This window comes from Zingiber officinale, chromosome 8B (assembly GCF_018446385.1).
Source record: "Zingiber officinale cultivar Zhangliang chromosome 8B, Zo_v1.1, whole genome shotgun sequence".
Classification (NCBI taxonomy): domain Eukaryota; kingdom Viridiplantae; phylum Streptophyta; class Magnoliopsida; order Zingiberales; family Zingiberaceae; genus Zingiber; species Zingiber officinale.
The window spans coordinates 42,543,456-42,563,122 of NC_056001.1; the positions used below are offsets into that span (position 1 = coordinate 42,543,456).

Sequence of the window (19,667 nt, forward strand, 5' to 3'; positions counted from 1 at the left end):
AGAAGACGTGCTTTTGGAAAAATTCAAAACCACGTATTTGGAAATGGGTATTACTAAATGGTCAAAATCTGGCCAGCTAGAATATATGCATGTATGTATATACATGGGTATTTTAGTAATTTCATATGGCCACATTAATTATATGTATGTCCATGCATGTATTTTAATTGAGAGATAAAGATTTTTAGCTGGTCAGATTCTGGCCAACAAGATTTACTCTTTGGAAATATCTCAATTTTAGGTTGACGAGTCTATTTAAAAAATTATACATATTGTGGCAATCAGCACTCCTCACATTCAGGCCAACCAACGTCGTCCACGTCAGATTTGCCAAGTTGTGGGAACGTCCGTGCCTATGCAAAAGCTTACGTGTCGCAATTCTATTGGCCTATAACATTTCGGGGTTTCCGCCGAGTCAGTTAATCCCAGAATCCCGACTTGCTCTCTCTTGAATGCTTGAGTATTCCGCTGTGGAGCCTACTCGTTATGGCCTTGTCAGTGATGCATAGCTTATCATTGACTCGTGTACTTATCAAATGAAATTATAAGTAGAGTGACATATACGTGATAATTTGACGTTCTTTTAAAGATAACTTTAGTAACCTATCAGCCTCTACTTTGCATTTAAATACAACCATGTTGTGTCGACAATGTTGATAGATTTCTTATTCTTTTCTTATTTCCGCCTTCTTTTCCTGTCCGGTTAAGGGATCAGACGGCGATCTAAATTATTGGTGGTTTCCGCTTCGCTTGGATCGATCACCTGTCGTCGCCGCCGCCGCCCTCGGTTCTCTTCCAGTCAGAGGTGAGCTTGGATCGTCGTCAGATCTTTCCTTTTTTGTATGTGTTGGAATCGTCGTGTAAAAGTCTCACTTATTATTTCTCCGCACAATTTCCCCCCTTTCGCCTGCTTTTCTCTCTCTCCTCCCCTATTTTCTTCTTCTCCTTGGATTTGAGCTTTCTGGAGCGCTGCCGTCGATCTGTTGGAACCCTAGGCGTTGGGTCCTTTTTGTCGCTGCTGGACTTAGATCTTGTTTGAAGCAAAAGGAGGGTTTTGCCGGCTCAGAAACGTCAGTTTCGTGGACAACAGCTTTTGATCTACTAAGAGGCTCCACTCTGGCCTCGTCTTGACTTTGCACTTTCGGATTAGCTCCAAAGCTGCTTTTTTTTTTGTTTGACGATACCGTTGGGAAGATCTGATTGTCTTGTTTGCTTTTTATGGGATGATTAGGGTTTGGAGGTGGAGGCGAGCGGGCGATGTCATCACTTAGTAGAGAGCTGGTGTTTCTGATTCTCCAGTTCCTCGATGAGGAGAAGTTCAAGGAAACAGTTCACAAGTCGGTGTCTTGTCATAAAGTTCAATTTGTTGTATGATGGATTGACTTTTCCAAGTGTTGTATTGTGACTTATTTTGTAATCTTTGTGTGGTTTGGGTACAGACTTGAGCAAGAATCTGGCTTCTATTTTAATATGAAATATTTTGAGGATGAGGTGCACAACGGGAACTGGGATAATGTTGAAAAGTATCTCTCTGGCTTTACAAAGGTCGATGACAACCGATACTCTATGAAGATATTCTTTGAAATACGGAAGCAGAAGTATCTAGAAGCATTGGACAAGTAAGCTCCAGTATTTCAGCCTTTTGTTTTCATATTTATGGCCACTATTTTTCACAAACTTGTTTTCCCTCCTAGGCATGACCGACCAAAGGCTGTTGAAATCCTTGTGAAGGATTTGAAGGTCTTTGCTTCATTTAATGAGGAGCTATTTAAGGAAATCACTCAGCTTTTAACATTGGAGAACTTCAGGTTTTAGGTTTTAACCTTTTATATTCAATTTAATTAAACTTTTGTCCAATTTCTTGCTTGTTTCTTATACGTTCAGCATCCTTCTTTATAGGGAAAATGAGCAACTATCAAAGTATGGAGATACCAAATCAGCACGTTCAATCATGCTTATTGAACTCAAAAAGCTCATTGAAGCAAACCCCCTGTTCCGAGATAAATTGCAGTTACCAAACCTAAAAAATTCTAGGTTGCGCACCTTAATTAACCAGAGGTAAGATTGTAGGTGTTTATGATAAGTTTGCTGTACAGTTCAGAATGTTTCCATACATATAACTTACAGAAGATAGAGAAATAATCTATTTTTTTGAGCTTGACTTAGTGAAGCTCAAAATTGCTTCCCCTTCATAATTGAGGTCCCTATTTATTAAAGTTTACTGTATTTCTTACGATGGAAAGTACTCCTGTGATTACCTATAGAAGTTTGCCCCATATAATTATAGTTTGCTTTTAGTGAGTTCAATTGACTTTTGGATCTCTGCATTTGAGTTTTGAATTCACTATTATACGTTAGCATAATGTCATCCGCAAATAGGTGATTTCGAATATGATTGATATAGCTTACGCTTGATGTAAACCTACAACTATCACAAACTCATTTGTGAACTCCCAGTAGCTATAACACTTATAACAACATTTGCATACATAATATCTTTTTCTATGTATTTTTTCCATTAGTCATCTTGTTAAAGTAAAAAGCCTCATGATTGATTTTTCAGATATGAAACCAAATTGATTCTCATAATCATTTGTCTAATCCCTAATTCTCTTCTCAATATTCTTTTACAAAGCTTCATGGTATCACATTCGCTTGACTCTCTGTAATTAGAACAGTATTATATATCACCTTTATTATTTAAAAAAAAAGTCCTCCATTCCTTTGGCATCTTTGTTATCAAATTTTTATTGAATAACTTAGCTAACCAAATTATACCTTGATCTCTGAAATTGTTCATAGCAAATATAAATATGTCTAAAAATTAACATGGTCAATATATTTCATGAGCCATTCTTCAGTGGATGATTCACTTGCAACTTTCATCTCTTGGATTATCTAGGTTATATTAATTATTCGTCCACTAATTATTTTACGGTTGGCAGTTTAAACTGGCAACATCAGCTTTGCAAAAATCCTAGGCCGAATCCAGATATTAAAACTCTTTTCGTTGATCATTCATGTGGGCAACCAAATGGTGCTCTTGCTCCATCACCAGTAAACAATCCGTTGTTGGGGGTCATGCCCAAAGCAGGAAGTTTTCCTCCATTGGGTGCTCATGGGGTAATTTATCATTTGTTGATTTTTGAATCATATTCTATTACTGTGACTTTTGTTACATTCTCTACAAATTTCTTCTCCAGCCATTTCAACCTGCTCCAACACCAGTTCCGACACCCCTTGCTGGTTGGATGTCTAGTCCTGCTGCTGTAACCCATCCAGCTGTCTCAGGTGGACCTATTGGGCTCAACGCACCTACAAATCCTGGTAGGATGATGGGATGTGCTAATTAGTACTGGAAGATTGTTGTGAGTGATAAGATTAACAATGGTTTTTTGTTCAATACAGTTGCAATTCTAAAGCACCCTAGGACTCCACCAACAGCCAACCCTTCTATCGAGTATGCATCTGCTGATTCTGAGCATGTATCAAAAAGAACAAGACCTCTTGGAATATCTGAAGAAGTATGCTGTACTTTCTGATCTAAGCAAATTTCCTTTTGGTTTTGTTTGTTAGATGATCCCAAACTCTAGCATAATACTGACTGTATGATTCAGGTAAATTTGCCTGTCAATATACTGCCAGTTTCCTATCCTCAGAATCATAATCAGGCTACATTCTCCCTGGAGGATTTGCCAAAAACAGTTGTGCGGACACTGAGCCAAGGATCAAACCCTATGAGCATGGATTTTCATCCAGTCCAGCAGACTATTCTCCTTGGTATTGCTTTTCAGTAGATTTTTATTTACCATTCTTGTATTAGTTTTTTGATGTATTAGCAATTTCTGTCATTGGTTTCTGATTTTTTTTCCTGTTCTTGTATCATAGTCGGTACCAATGTTGGCGATGTTGCGTTATGGGATGTCGGCAATAGGGAGAGATTAATTCTGAAGAATTTCAAGGTTTGGGAACTTGGAACTTGCTCCATGTCTCTTCAGGTTTGGTTCTCATGTACTGAATTATACACTGCAGTATGGTTCTGTCTATGGTTCATTTTTTATTTTGTTTGACATTCTTCCTTGTGCGACCAGGCTTCTTTGGTCAAGGATCCTGCTGTATCAGTTAATCGCATAATATGGAGCCCAGATGGCTCTTTGTTTGGTAAGCTAATTCTATGTGCAAACATAAAGATTATTAGTGATTTCTATAGAAAGATTACCAAGTTATGGTACAGGTGTTGCTTACTCAAGGCACATTGTTCAAATATATGCTTATCATGGTGGTGAGGATATTAGGCAACACTTGGAGGTTGGAAGGACAATACACGCATTTCTTGAGTAATTCATTGCTTCTTTCAGTCTTATTTATGTTTTCTTTTGACATCCAAATGGCAGATTGATGCTCATGTTGGTGGTGTCAATGATATCGCATTTGCTCATCCTAATAAGCAGCTTTCTATAATCACATGTGGAGATGACAAGACAATAAGGGTTGGTAGCGAACTTTGAATTTAAATTGTATATACCTTTCTTTCTAAGAACTTATCGAAGTTTCTGGTGCATTAGGTGTGGGATGCAACTAGTGGCACAAAACAGCATACTTTTGAAGGCCATGAAGCACCTGTTTACTCTGTTTGCCCGCATCACAAGGAGAACATTCAGGTAGTTTGATGGTTTGATGTTTTTTTTGTCAAATCACTGGGCACATTGGATTAGATTTTTACGTAGTTATTTTAAAATGCTTTATTAACCTTTAGCTTCTTATACTTGCAGTTCATCTTTTCGACTGCGTTAGATGGAAAAATAAAGGCATGGTTGTATGACAATCTGGGATCCAGGGTAGATTATGATGCTCCAGGGCACTGGTGTACAACAATGGCTTATAGTGCTGATGGTTCAAGGTCTATTTCCAGCTACTAAACTTTTGCACAAACAAATATATGTTTGTTCTCTGTTCCTCACTAAATGTTATAGTATTTCTTTATTTTTGCAGGCTCTTCTCATGTGGAACCAGTAAAGAAGGGGAGACATTCATTGTGGAGTGGAACGAAAGTGAAGGAGCTGTGAAGAGGACATATCAAGGTTTCCGAAAACGTTCACTGGGAGTAGTGCAATTTGATACCACAAGGAACAGATTTTTGGCTGCTGGTGATGAATTTGTGATCAAGTTTTGGGATATGGATAATATCAATCTACTAACTACTGTTGATGCTGATGGTGGCCTACCAGTAATCTTTCGTTCTTTTTGGTTAAATATTAATAAATTCGAGTAGAATACCTACTTATGTCTCTACTTATAACGTCAGGCAAGTCCGAGGATTAGATTCAACAAGGAAGGAACACTATTGGCTATTTCTACACATGATAATGGAATTAAAATTTTGGCAAATGGTGATGGACTTCGTCTGTTGCGCACACTTGAAAATCGTTCATTTGATGCTTCTAGGGCCGTCTCAGAGACTCCAACAAAAGTACCCTATTTTGGACAGTACAAATTGTTTGTTTTAACATGAAATTAAAAGAATTTTCTGATGTTTATGCCGTGTGTTACAGCCTATAATAAGCCCACTAACTGCTGCTTCAGTTGCGACAACTTCTGGAATAGCTGAGAGAACTGCTCCACCTATGGCAATAGCTTCTGGAATGGTCAGATTTTTTTCAATGTTCTAATCTATATTCTCGCTGAAATAAAAGACTGCTACAGTTAGACCTTGTTCATTTTATGAATTTCAACAATTTTTTATGTGGTAACATTGACTTTGATATTCATAGAATGGAGAAGGCAGAAACATGGTAGATGTCAAACCTAGAATTGTTGATGAATCAACCGAAAAATCAAAAATCTGGAAGCTTACCGAAGTCAATGAACCAGCTCAATGTCGATCTTTAAGGCTCCCAGACAGTCTTAGAACAAGCAAGGTTAGATCTTTGTAGCTTAGGACTTCATTTGTTGAAAAATTATAGTTATACACATCTATTCAGGTAAATATTATAAATATTTGCATGAAGTCCTTTTCATTGTACTAGTTTCGCTGATATGTTCAAGTTATCGTAAAACAGACATTTTTTTCTTGTTATCTTTCTCTTCACAGTATATATTAGATATTGCTTCACACGAGAATGTTGTGGAAGCATGCTAGGCTTGATGGATTCTTGCATGTTTTTCTTTGAAGATCTCTCTTTTGGCGCTGCAGATATTGCTTTTTTTTCCTTGCCTGAATACATTCTTTTTATCACTCCTCGGAGGAGTCCTGCCCAATAAATGGGCATCTCTTCCCCTTATGATAATATACGAAACCTGGATACATAGTCACACAGTTGTACAAGTATAATAACTACAACCCACACGATTGAAAACATACATACTATGCAGGATAATAAGCAGCCCACACGGCTGAAATAAAAACATAGCGGAAGACATAAGATAAGTCATATAAACCAAAAACGACTAACTGCTAGGTAGCTAGGCTTTACACAACAACCACCAACCACCACAAAAGGAGTCATAAGGCTAAACACCAAGACCGAGTCAAATTATTACAACAACAAGTCTATAAAATCCAAAAATACGAGTAAAGCATAAAACAGAGTAAAAGACATCCTCAGATATGATGGGGGACTCCAAGCGACTCCACAACATCTACATGTTACCTGAAAAACATAAAACATACATAGGGTGGTGAGTCTGGATGACTTAGCGGGTAATAGACAAGATACTGCATGGTCAATATAAAACATGGAGATCAAAGCATACCGCCTCGGTAGGGAAATAAGAACATGATTATATATGACATAATAAATACACATACCAATATCGGTCTAACACCCACGGTATAATGATCTGTAAATCACTAGGGATAACAATAGATATTTATAAGGGATCAACAATAGATTTGCTCATAATACCTGAGCAATATATATAACAACATATATATGTATGATAAATGAAGATGTATGAATCATGGCAGCCATATGCAACCATCATAGTTCAATCAAATGCAACATATCACAAGCATATGCAAATATATCTCCAAAGATCCACCGTGCATCATATGCATATGAACATATATGTGTCACTCCTACACTCCACTCCAGCTACCATGATATCTGTGTGGCCGAGTAGGTCGGACTGTGACGACTGCTTACGTCTTTGGCTACCAATCGATATGGCCGAGACGGGTAAGATGCAGAGTAGCTATCTAGCTACATAACAAGGAGGGGTGACTATCTGCACGACTCTAGCTACCACTATTCAGAGTGGTCGAGCGGGCACAACCAGGACAAACTGAACCCAACTTCAGCTACCACTTACACTGAGTAGTCGAATGGGCAGCAAATATAACTGACAACTCGCTCAACCACAAGTGAGACATTGGTTGTCAGCATGCAGTTCAATAATGGGCATGATGTAAATAATCATGATATAGACATAGTCATCATTAATGCTGTAACTCCATCAACATAGGTATTGCTAGTACATGATGTATCTATCACCTAAGTCTATAGGTATAAATAGATCCAACAAGTAGCAACAAAATACAGGAAGTAGCCACACCTATAATATACACCAGATACGTATGCACACTCTAACATAGGTATAATCAATATGATACCTCCAATATACACACCAGACACGTGTCACGCCCCAGAGGAGTCCTTACCAGAAGAAATTTCGGCAACATCTCCCCTGTACGGATGACAATCTGAAACATTTCTACATACAAAATATACATCAGCCACACTCGGCTGGAATATATATACCATAGAGAATGGAAACAACACAACCACGCAGTTTAATATACTCAGCCTACTCGGCTGGACAAAAATAAAATAAGCACAGCGGAAAGAAACGAAGAGAAAACCCACAAATTGCAAAGTCATCAAACATCACAAATACCCAGTCCACACAACAATTATCAAAACCTAGTTCTCACAACACCAAATCTAACGAATACGAAAATGCAAGTAAAGAGAAACAGAACCAAAACCAATTTTCGAATATGACGCGGGACCCAGGATTGGCAGCCGGCATCTCTCCAAGTATCCATGACTTATCTATCTGTTACCTGGCGAAAGAAAATCATTTTACGGGGTGGTGAGTATTGAAACTCAGCGGGTATAGAAAAGATAGTGCATGAACATAATCAACCAATAAAGAATACCCAAAAGGATTACAGTCTCATAAAGGAAGTAGCATATACAAAATGAAACCATAATCAAGGCTCATACCTGGAACCATATCCTAGGCTAGACATATAAGGTCAAGAATGGTACTAATCTGCTACAATACTGCTCGTAACTATAGAGGTAATGTGTCAGACATATAAACATTTCCAATAAATACACCAAGGTCTATTCGCCTACAACGAGAGCATATCTCAACATAAGACAACATATCGGCATAAGTGAACAACAGCAAGAAACAACGGCAGCATAAATATACCACATCAGCATAAGTAAGCAATAATAACATACGTAAACAGCAGCAGCCAAAGCAGGCATAATAACAGCGTATGCACGGATGGTCACCCCTCCCACCTCTCTGCACCATGACCCCTGTATGGTCGAGAGGCCGGATTAATGACAACTGTACCACCCAAAGGCCGCCACTCCCGCGAGTGACCGGATGGACAGGTGCTGAGTAACTAACTAGCTACACAGCGAAGGGGGTCCCTGCTGCTCGCAACTCCAGCTACCACTGCCCACGCGTGGCCGAGTGCGGCACGACAGGACAAGCGACATCAACTCCAGCTGCCACTCTCTCGAGTGGCCGAGGATGCGGCATGCATGCAATGACTTGATGCGAACAATGCAACAGTAATCATATATATAAGTAGAAATAGGTATGCTACATGGAGCCAGCATGTTCAATGTCGTACATAAATAAGCAGCAGTCAAAACATACAAACATGGTATCTAATATCTGCTACTGATCGTGGACAACAACAAGAGACTGTATGGATATAAAAACGAGTAACTCAAAGGTTTTGAGTGGAAGTATCAAGCATAGGAAAAATTTTGAGTGGAGTCAAGGTAAAGCAATTCTTATCCAAAATAGCTCATGCACTAAGTTCGAAGAACTAGAAAATCAAAGTAAGAAGTACCCGCCTTTTTCTGTTGATCGTGCTAAACTAGCTCACGTCAAAGTGCTCGACTCGAATCAACGTCCTGTAAATCACATGATATACAATTTAGCTACTTCCATAAACAACATCTAGCTAAAACCCAAACCTAACTTAGGTTTCTAAAAAAAACATTGTAGACACATCCACCTAACCACATTAAATCCTATCCCTTCGAATCTGTTCAAAATTTCTAGCAACAACATTGAGAATTGAAACCACCCATAATTCCATAAAAAAAATCGAATCCATCGACAGAAACTAGTCCGCATTCAGTCCAATTTTGAACACCACGAAATCGAAGAATAAAAATCAATTTGGAAGCCCCAGAGATAGATCATCACAGAAATCTTAAAACACAACTCACTCCACCATGTTAACATTCCGATCAGACCTTTAACCAAACAGCTCTCATACAGAAATTCACAACATCAAACATCGAGAACATGGAATCCAACCCTTTCACAGCCAAGACAACATCACCAGAGTCCCAAACAAAACAATCCACAGGAATTTGGACTCCATCAACAACAACAGAATGCACCGACAAGAAAATCTAGAAGGAAAACTATGCGAACCCAACAGAACATCACTGAAACCAATCGAACAGCACTCCATAGAGGAAAACCCATCCAGGAAAGATCAGAATAGCAACTCACGGTAAGAAGCTTAATTCACACCGAAACCAAATCCCAAAAATACCATAAAACATCTTCAAATACCAAACCCCTCTGGAAATTTCAAAAAACCCATCACAATAGAGAACCGATCGGCATGAAAAACTCGAAACAAAACTGATCCAAGACCCCAAAACGCTACACTATAGAACAAGCAGACCAGCACCGCTTCATCTCTAAAAGTTCCACCTTATATCTCACGGATTTCATGCTTCCACAGTTAGATTTACTTGCCGGATCAATTAGGGCACAGCGCGAAGAGAGGAGGCCGGCGGCTGCTGTGGTGGTGCTCGAGCGAGGGAAGGAAGGAGAGGCCGCCGGTGAAGATGGTGCCTGCTCGGGAGAGAAGGGAAGAAGCTCCGGAGGAAGGAAACGGCGCCGAGTTGGCTAGGGCGCGGCGTCGCAAGCTCAACGCAGAGGGAAGAGGGGTCGGTGGTGGGGAAAAGCTTAGGGCACGGTTAAAGAAGAGAAAAAAATTTATATACTTAGGGATCTTTGATTAAGTCTTAGATTAATTTTCTCAATCAACTCTCACTTAATTGGGATATCCAAATAGGCTTTTATCGGGCCCATTAATGCATCCCTTTTAAATACGTCATACGAGCTTCGATTAATTCTAGAAAAATTTCTAAAAATCCCAATAAGATTATTGGTCAAATAACCTTATTATTTAAATCCTTATTTGGGCACCGTATTTTACACATGTGTGCTCATACAACATAGGTATAATCAACATGATTCCTCCAATATACACACCAGACACGTGTGCTCACAACATAGGTATAATCAACATGATTCCCCCAATAGGATACACTAAACACATGTACACACACAACATGCAAATGCACAATCAACATAGTATCTATTATATTACATACCATACGTGTGTATACTCTATATCATATGCATAATTAACATATTAACTTCTATAGTGCACACCGTATATATGTACACACTATATGCATATAATCAGTCAACATAGTATCACCTATAGTATAAACTCTACGTAGTATAGTTATCCAAAGCTTAGATTGTATAAGCAATAAATAAATCATTTCAAAGACCAAGCACGTAAGTATTAAGCATGAATAAATACTAGTAGATTTAAGATAAAGCAACCTAATCTATCACTTAAAAATCATGCACTAAATCATGCACTAAGTTCAATGAACTATAGAGGCCAAGGAAAAGTACCCGTCGTAATTATAGTTTGTGACAAAATAACTCCCACGTCGAGACGCTCGTCCCGTAGTCAGAATCCTCAAACATATACAATTTAATTACTCTAACAAGTGTCATTTAGCTAAACTAAATATCAGGACCAAATAGATAACCCTACTCCCTTTCTGATCAAAGAAACCAAAATTGAATCAATCTAAAGTGGTTCACTGAGCTCCGATTGATCCAATTCATAATCAATTTCAAATATAATCCACTTTAACAATTCTCCAAATAAATGATTTACTAATAAGTCTAAATATGTAACTCAGTACCAAATTAATCCACAACTAAATCAGTGTTCTAAAAAGCGCCCTAGGCGGCCGCCTAGGCGCCGCCTAGGCGCTCGGCGGTTGGCAACTGCACTGGAAAGGTGCTGGGCGGCCAACCTAGGCGGCTGGGCCGCCTAGGCGGCGCTTGGCGTCGATGGTAGTCGTTGGGCGCCGCATCACGGGACACGGGACGCGCCCGCCAATGCCAGACGCCGAGGCTTCCGGTGGTACCAGGGTCGCGCCCAGCGTAGTGAAGGAACGCGACGTTGAAGCTTCCGGTGCTGCCGGAAGCCTCCGGCGAAGCTTCCGGTGCTACCGGAAGCCTCCGGCGAAGCTTCCGGTGCCGCCGGAAGCCTCCGGCGACAGGTCCAGCGGCGCGCGACAGCAGACGCCTCCCGCGCGTCATTTACTGAGTTCGCGTTTTTTCTTTTTTCTTTTCCTTTTTTTTTAATTTTTAATTATTTATTTAATTAAACAATTTCTCACTTAAATAGGATAATTTCAATAGGCTTTTATACCCCTAATTAAATTATCCCAACAAACTAAATAAAAAATATATTTAAAATTTAAATCTTTTTTATAAATTTTATTAATTATTTATACTCTAATAATATTATATTTAAAATTTAAAAACTAGGATTAACTATTATTAATTAATTTATAATATTTTAGGTATAAATTAAAAAATTCTAATAAATCTTATTAATCCATATAAATCATATTTATATTCATAATTTTATATTTAAAATTTTAAAAAAATCCTAATAAAATTTATTAATTTATTTATATTCTAATAATATTATATTTAAAATTTAAAAATTCTAATAACTATTATTAATTAATTTATATTTTGATATTTTATATTTAAAATTAATAAATCTAATAAATCTTATTAATCCGAGGAATCCGCCTAGCGGCGCCTAATTCCCGCCTAGGCGCTAGGCACTGGTCTAGCGCCCAATTAGCGCCTAGCGAATTTTAGAACCTTGAACTAAATTATCAAATCCATTCCTTCAATTCTGTCAACGAACAATTAATCAATTAATTACCAGTTTACCCAAATTAATCTAGCTACCATAGATTTACCAGTGCATAACTCGGATTAATTAACCCGTTACCTAATCCGGCAGCACTCAACTCCTCCAGTGACGACTAACGGCGACAAGCAATGAGCAAGATGGATCGGGTGGTCTGAACACGGCCTGCTTGCTGCTGGCTTCTAGTCCCGGCTATGGGCGGCGTGGCAATGAGGATTAAGGAAGGAGATCGAGGTGATAGACTCGCTTGTGGCAGCAACTGTTGCCCTGTTTGAGTCCACAAGTGAGAGAGAGAGAGCGACGGTGTCTCTCACAATAGCCGGTGGTGGTGCCTCCCGCGACAAGCTGTGATGGATCGGAGATGGAAGAGGGGCAGCGACCGGATTAGGAGAATCTCAGCAAAAAAAAAGGGTTCAGTTGTGTTAGCCATGGCACTAGCCATCGCTACAGTTGACGACGGTGGCTATGTGGAGGTTGCACCGGCGATGGTCGGCTTGCCGTGAGCACAACATCTACGATTGGCTCGGGAAGCAGGGAGAGAGTTGACGGCGATAAGAGGAGGAGAAAGGGGAATCGGCGTAAATAGGAGAGGAAACCTAGGTTTTTGATTAATATAGTTAGGTTAATTAATCTTAACCTTAGGTTGATTAAATCAATCAACTCCCAACTTAAATGATATTCTAAATCAGGCTTTCTCTACGTCTAATCGGTTTATTCTCTTAAACGTGTTATACAGACTCCGTTTAAATTCCGAAATTTTTTTAAAAATTCTTAGAAAATTCTATAAGGTTATTTCTCTAATAGCACTTATTATTTAATTATCGTATCTTATACTTTTATTGCCGGCAATTGTCAGAAAGTACCATTTTATATCGTCATAACCAAAAAATAAGATTCTACTAATGCAAAAGGTTCTACTAATGCAAAAGGATCCATATGAGCAGTATCCAAGCTGGAACTCTTTCACTTCTATTTTCCTTTTTCTACAATGGAGACCATTACTACTTCAAGCAAGTATAGAACAAGCCATATGTCCCAACTATATAGGATCAGTATCATAAATCCCCTTTTAATGAAGCGATAACAATGATTAGTTTTATAAATCTTCCTTTTACTAGCCATAGCAGACTGGTAAAATTTTAGTTTCTAACCTAGTTAGACTATTTTAGGAGCCTGGTATTGTTGTTGGGCCTATAAAAGGGATTCCCCCATCTCCCCTAATTTAAATCATCTCAGTTTTTAATAAAATTTAGCCTCTTTGAGACCCCTGGTCCCACATAACCTTCCAAAGAAACAATTTTGATTATCAACGATCCAAGAGTAATTTACAACTATGTGCAGGGAATTCCATGTGTTGATAATTTTTACTTGTGGTCGATGGATCTTCTATAGAATACGCAGTTGTCCTCAAAATTGTTTAGTTATTTGTAGAATTGAATACTCACCATGTATTCTTGATAGTGAGTTAAATATCATCTATCAAGTCAGAAAAACAGTGACAGCAAAGAAGAGTTCATCCAAATGCCTTATTACCTATTGTCTATCTGACTCTGCTTGAGAAATCCACCCAGACCAGAAAAGGGATTCAACATTTAACAGGTGTTTGACTTTAAATGTGTTGCATGATAAATTTGTTTGTGACAGGTGTTTCAATGTCTATGTACGCATCTTGTTTATATTTCTAGTGCTTGATGAGAGAGCTGCTTACTTGAAATTATCTACACTGAGATAACTGAATAGAATAATGAAGTCTCTATTTCTCATAAGTTGCAGACTGCTGGAATTAACATGGTAGATGAGTGTCTTTCGCCATTAGAGATTCATGTTAAATTGTTTTGCATGTCTGGTAAGAAAAAGTAATTGAAGGTCCTGAGTCTCCTGACTAGATCTTGTTTTTGCAGATTTCAAGGCTGATCTACACCAATTCTGGTGTTGCCATCTTGGCTTTAGCATCAAATGCAATTCACCTGCTCTGGAAGTGGCCTCGTAATGAACGCCATTCAAGTGGAAAGGTGAAGGATATTATAAACACTTTGTCAAAGTGTCATCCTTTCTGTGAAATTGCACATTAAGTTATACAATTTGTTAATTATATACCCTTTTTTTAGGCAACAACAAGTGTTGCTCCCCAGTTGTGGCAACCACCAAGTGGAATATTGATGACTAACGAGATAACTGACACAAATCCTGAAGAAGCAGTCCACTGCTTTGCACTTTCAAAGAATGATTCTTATGTAATGTCTGCATCGGGAGGGAAAATATCCCTATTCAACATGATGACATTTAAGGTTAGCCAATGACCATACATCACAATTTAGCTTAAGTTACATTTGGGATTCATCATTTTGTTTTTCACTGCAGACTATGACGACGTTCATGTCACCTCCACCTGCAGCAACTGTTCTTGCATTTCATCCACAAGATAACAATATAATTGCCATAGGAATGGAAGACTCCACTATTCAGATATATAATGTCCGAGTTGACGAGGTATTTCATTACTACATCAGCATGTGATAGGTGGTTAAGGAATCTTGTAACTTACAGAATCATGCTTATGCAGGTCAAGAGCAAACTCAGAGGCCACTCTAAGAGAATTACTGGTCTTGCCTTCTCAAATGTTTTGAATGTGCTGGTCTCATCCGGAGCTGATGCTCAGGTTATCTTTTGCCCTCTGCTTACTATGAATAATTAATAATGCATACAATTTGACAATTCTGAATTGTGTTCAATGGGGATCTGGGAGATAGATAATGAGATGCATGCTGTTGTCTAACCTCTTAGTGGATAGATAATGAGATGCGAGATGTGGTCCAATCTCTTAGTTGTTATGCTTACTGTTCCATTTTGGCTTTTCCGTTGCAGCTTTGTGTGTTTGGAACTGATGGATGGGAGAAACAGAAAAGCAGATTTCTGCAAATTCCTTCCGGGCGTACTCCTCCAGCCAGTTCAGATACACGTGTTCAGTTCCATCAAGATCAAATACACTTCCTAGCTGTGCATGAAACTCAGATTGCTTTATATGAAACTACTAAATTAGAATGTGTGAAGCAGGTGCGTGCCAGATTGTGAACGTTATAGCTAATAGGTCTTGATACACAATTACAACGAACTTTTTTTCTCTCGCAGTGGTCTCCTCGTGAGGGCTCTGCCCCCATTTCACATGCAACATTCTCATGTGACAGTCAGTTGATATATGCTACCTTCTTAGATGCAACCATAAGTATATTCAATGCTGCCAATCTCACTCTACGTTGTCGTGTCCTACCAGCTGCTTATCTTGTTGGCAATGCCAGGTACGCTGTTGCACTCTTTCATGTTATGTACTTTTTCATTCTGTTGCCGCAACTTGTTAGTTTACACAGACCTAGGCGATAACCATTATTAAGCTGGCATATGTACCAAGTTGTTAATTTTCTTATATCACTTTGTTCTCAGCATCCCAAAGGGTTGCTGTTATAGTCCTACACCAATATTTATACTCAGTTCTTTTAATTGTCACTTGTATTGAGGTTATCATCTTCTTTTTAATTTCGGCAGCACTACTGTATATCCCCTCGTGGTCGCTGCACATCCATCAGAACCAAATCAATTTGCCGTAGGCATGACCGACGGCGGTGTCTACGTATTAGAGCCGCTAGAATCAGAAGGAAAATGGGGCGCCAATCCACCTGCTGAGAATGGGTCAGCAAGCAGTATGTCCATCACACCCCCTTCTGGAGCCTCTAACTCCGATCAACCGCAGAGGTGATGGAAGATCGCAAGCACAGAACTTAACCCTTTTCCTCTAACTGAGGTACGCAGCAGAGTCTGTACCATTTCCGCAAACCTTCTAACTAAACGCTAACAATCTTACAGTCTGCCTTCTTCCATTGCAGTCATGGAGTGTGTAGTTCCAAAGAGCTTTAGAGGGGTAGGTCTACAAGAAGAAAGCCAAGGGGGGTTTCTGCAACAGACTTCACTTTTATATGTTGTCTTATTTGTATGTAGGAAAGAAATTTCCCTTGGTAGAATTTCATTATGTTGCTTATGTGATGTGAGTTTTTTATTTTTATTTTAATATGGTGTTAGAACCTGGTTATGTGATGCATGTTTGACTTGCTAGTTACAACTGCTCCATTCTTTAGTTGCTGCAGTTAATCTGTCTGTTAATCTAGAATTAGTGGGAAAAGAACAGTCTAACAGTTAATCATATTGTGTACTTGTGCCTCAAGTGGTTTGGATTAATGTGATCTGATTATGGTGATAAAGATATGTTGAGATTAATTTTGTTTAAGGAATGCATTTTGATTAATCATGCCTCAAACCTCAAACTATTAAACTAAGCATTGTCGAGTGTCGTCGCAAGTGGAAAATTAGTTGCTTCATTTTTGAATGGTTGATGGCGCGAACGAGAAATCTAGTTAAACTTGACAATCATTTATTAAACTCGTGAAAAGGAAATCAACTTAAACTTAACAACCGTTTTAATAGTTTAGTTCATTTTAAATTTAACTTGGGTTTGATTCAGTAAATAGATCACGGAGACCATGTTCTCTATATTTTCACAAGATTGGATAGACATTATCGACATCTAAATAAAGTTTTATTAACTATTTTTATTATTTGAGTAAAATTATTTCAATAAAATGAGAGGATTTTTAATTTTAATATTTGCCTAATTTTAAAACAGACAGTTTGACAATTCAAAATTTTAGGTGCCTTTTTACAAGAAAAATAATAAAAGGGGTAAATTGAAAGTTTCTCTTCTCGTAGCGATGGAGCGAGTTCATTTTCTGCGCTGACCTTATTTTCCTCTTCTCTCCTCCCGCTTGCTTTCCTAAAGAACGGGACCGAGATCGACAGAGGAGAGAGATAGGGAGACCGCTTGGAAGATCTGCATCCACGGGAGATGCCCCCGAAGAGCGTGCTGCTGCCGGTGTCAGATCCGCCGCCGCCGTCATTACGGGGCGTGGATGACAGCGCCCCCGTTTTCCGAGGATCGGCCATGACCAGGCGGGGTGCCTTTGCAGCCATCTCCTACATGTCCTGCGCAGGTCCTCGTCTTTTTTATCATCTGTTCTTCTTTTCGAGCTTGGATTCCTCTGCCATATATGTTATCTTTTATTTTCGGTATATGGAGGAGGTTTTATATACTTGACGTTTAACTCTCCTTCAGTAGGTTAGTTTTAGTGAATCCTTGTTGTTTCTCAATCTGTGGTAAAAATGGACCCTTTTTAATTATCCTCTTAAATTTGAGGCTCAACAAAAATTGTGTGGTTTTAGGAGTCTCGAGTAAGTTATCTCACATACAGAGGAAATCATTGTCTTAGTCCTGAAACACAAACAGGTAAATTATAATGAAGGATTCATTTCTTATTGTTGTAAAGTTGCGTAACAAAATTGGACTATATTATGCTAGCAAAGTATTGATTTGCTGAAGTTCTGTTCTGGATTAAGACATACTTTTCCTTGCTAATTATTTGAGGGAGTTAGGCTTAAGTTTACTGGCAAGTACTTTGGAGATTTTTGGGAAGATATGTAAAGGAAATAAGTTTCAAGCTGCTTATGAGTGAGGCGCCAAATATATTACTGCCCTTCTAGAGTAGTTCAATCCAACTAGGTTCATGGAAGAGTTCAATTGCTATGAGTTCCTTCTGATTTAGGAGATGCATTTTTATTTGATGAAGGATAAAAGCATAGATTTGCTTTCCATTGATGAATTATTTTGGATCAATATACAAAAGTCCAAAAACAACTACTGTCTTCACCATCATATGTCCCAACTATTTGTTGGCAACATGAACCCTTTCTGAAAAAATGACCAAGAAGCAAAACAAAACACAAATTACAAAAATAAACAGTTAAGAAATATTGCAAGAAGGATAAGTATATAGGACATTGTTTTCCAATGTAATATTTTTTATTTTCATACCTCTTGCCTTTTTTGTTTATCATCTCTACTTATTTTGCTTTTTTCTTGTTCTTTCGCAGTTCTTCTAATTATGTTCAATAAAGCAGCTCTATCTTCATATAATTTCCCTTCTGCTAATGTTATTACTCTTTTCCAGGTATGTCATGAGTTCTGTATGTTTGGCTGCAGGTGACTTTAGTATCTCATATTTTTGGAAATTGGAATCTAATGAATAATTGTCTATAAAAGAAGAGTTACCATATTGGCTGACCTTGAGGTTGCTTGATGAGAATATGAATAGATTTAATATAAGATTCTCTCTGTCTGGAAAGAGTAGGTTGATGATATCATCTTGGCTGGTCTTGAGACTGCTTGATAACTATAAGAATATGAATACAAGATTCTCCCATCTGAAAGATCAATAATTGTCCATATTTTTTAGGATGAGACACCCCCCATACTCTTACTATATCCATCTTATTCTCAATTAACCTTATAACTAGTTTCTTTTATCAACCTTAGATTTCTCAGCAGCTGGGCTTCTAATGTTTTATTTAGTTTGCACTACGGCATCTTATGGACTTCTCATTTTGCATGGTTTAGTGTTGAACTTAATTTGAGTGTCTTCATGCACCATTTTTTTTCTTGTACTTAGTCATTGTTTCTTTGGCTGGATTTGGACCCTCTTCATTTCAGCTTGTAATGAGAGTTTAGTGAGAATGTGTTCCTTCTAGTCTATGTTCTTTTTCCCAGATGAAGTTTTTGTAATTTGCAGATGATCAGTTCAACATGCCTTCTTTACGCAATGAGGCGAAGGAGAATTATTTCTTTTGCAAATGGTGAATCACATAAATCAGGCTTTGTGCCACTTCAAACCATGTTGCATACACTTCCTCTGTCTATTGCATACTTACTTTACATGGTACATAAGCTACATGGTTTAACAATGTATTTGTCTATCTTTTTGAATCCCCTGGTACTAATTGTATCATCTACTCTTTCTTTTTTTGTATAGCTGGCTACAATGGAATCTGTACGTGGAGTAAATGTTCCAATGTATACCACACTTAGACGTACAACTGTTGTATTTACAATGATTGTGGAGTACCTATTGACTAGGCAAAAATATACATATCCCGTAATTGGAAGGTAACTTAGTTTTTATTTCCTTTTTTTTTTTCATTTTTTTTTGTTCTTAAAGCTGGGACTTCTCCATCACTGGATACAAGTTTCAAATTTTTTAATGTACCTAGGACAATCTATGAGATCAAACTTAGAGTAATTACTAATTCATGATTGAGACTGCATAGCTATCAAAATCAAAATATTGGGATCGGGATTGGATAGCCAAAGAATTCAAGTATCAATTGCATCGAATCAGTAGGGTTGGTGAAATCAGAATTGCAAAAATTTTAAAAATGAAAGATGTAAAATTATTTCTTTTATGAG

General features: G+C 38.2%; 2 protein-coding genes across 2 annotated transcripts in view; both read left to right on the plus strand.

Annotated features, from left to right (window-relative positions):
• The first annotated feature begins 651 nt into the window (after window positions 1-651).
• Window positions 652-16,575, plus strand: LOC122017428 (protein TPR3-like). The gene is made up of 27 exons (XM_042575045.1): window positions 652-805; window positions 1,232-1,337; window positions 1,440-1,619; window positions 1,695-1,808; window positions 1,900-2,058; window positions 2,946-3,123; window positions 3,204-3,327; window positions 3,409-3,524; window positions 3,618-3,780; window positions 3,889-3,998; window positions 4,092-4,161; window positions 4,235-4,308; window positions 4,395-4,490; window positions 4,566-4,661; window positions 4,773-4,900; window positions 4,993-5,227; window positions 5,306-5,470; window positions 5,553-5,645; window positions 5,772-5,918; window positions 14,227-14,337; window positions 14,434-14,613; window positions 14,687-14,815; window positions 14,889-14,984; window positions 15,191-15,379; window positions 15,455-15,621; window positions 15,866-16,121; window positions 16,204-16,575. The coding sequence occupies exons 2-26, from the start codon at window positions 1,258-1,260 to the stop codon at window positions 16,074-16,076; spliced, it is 3,411 nt and encodes a 1,136-aa protein (XP_042430979.1). The 5' UTR covers window positions 652-805; window positions 1,232-1,257; the 3' UTR covers window positions 16,077-16,121; window positions 16,204-16,575.
• A 505-nt stretch (window positions 16,576-17,080) lies between these two features.
• The window catches only part of LOC122017430 (UDP-N-acetylglucosamine transporter UGNT1-like), a 15,514-nt gene continuing 12,927 nt past the window's right edge, over window positions 17,081-19,667 (plus strand). The window contains exons 1-4 of the mRNA XM_042575047.1: window positions 17,081-17,361; window positions 18,299-18,375; window positions 18,994-19,140; window positions 19,234-19,367. Of these exons, the coding sequence (XP_042430981.1) occupies window positions 17,217-17,361; window positions 18,299-18,375; window positions 18,994-19,140; window positions 19,234-19,367 (503 nt within the window). The 5' untranslated portion in view covers window positions 17,081-17,216. The remainder of the gene's footprint in view (window positions 17,362-18,298; window positions 18,376-18,993; window positions 19,141-19,233; window positions 19,368-19,667) is intronic.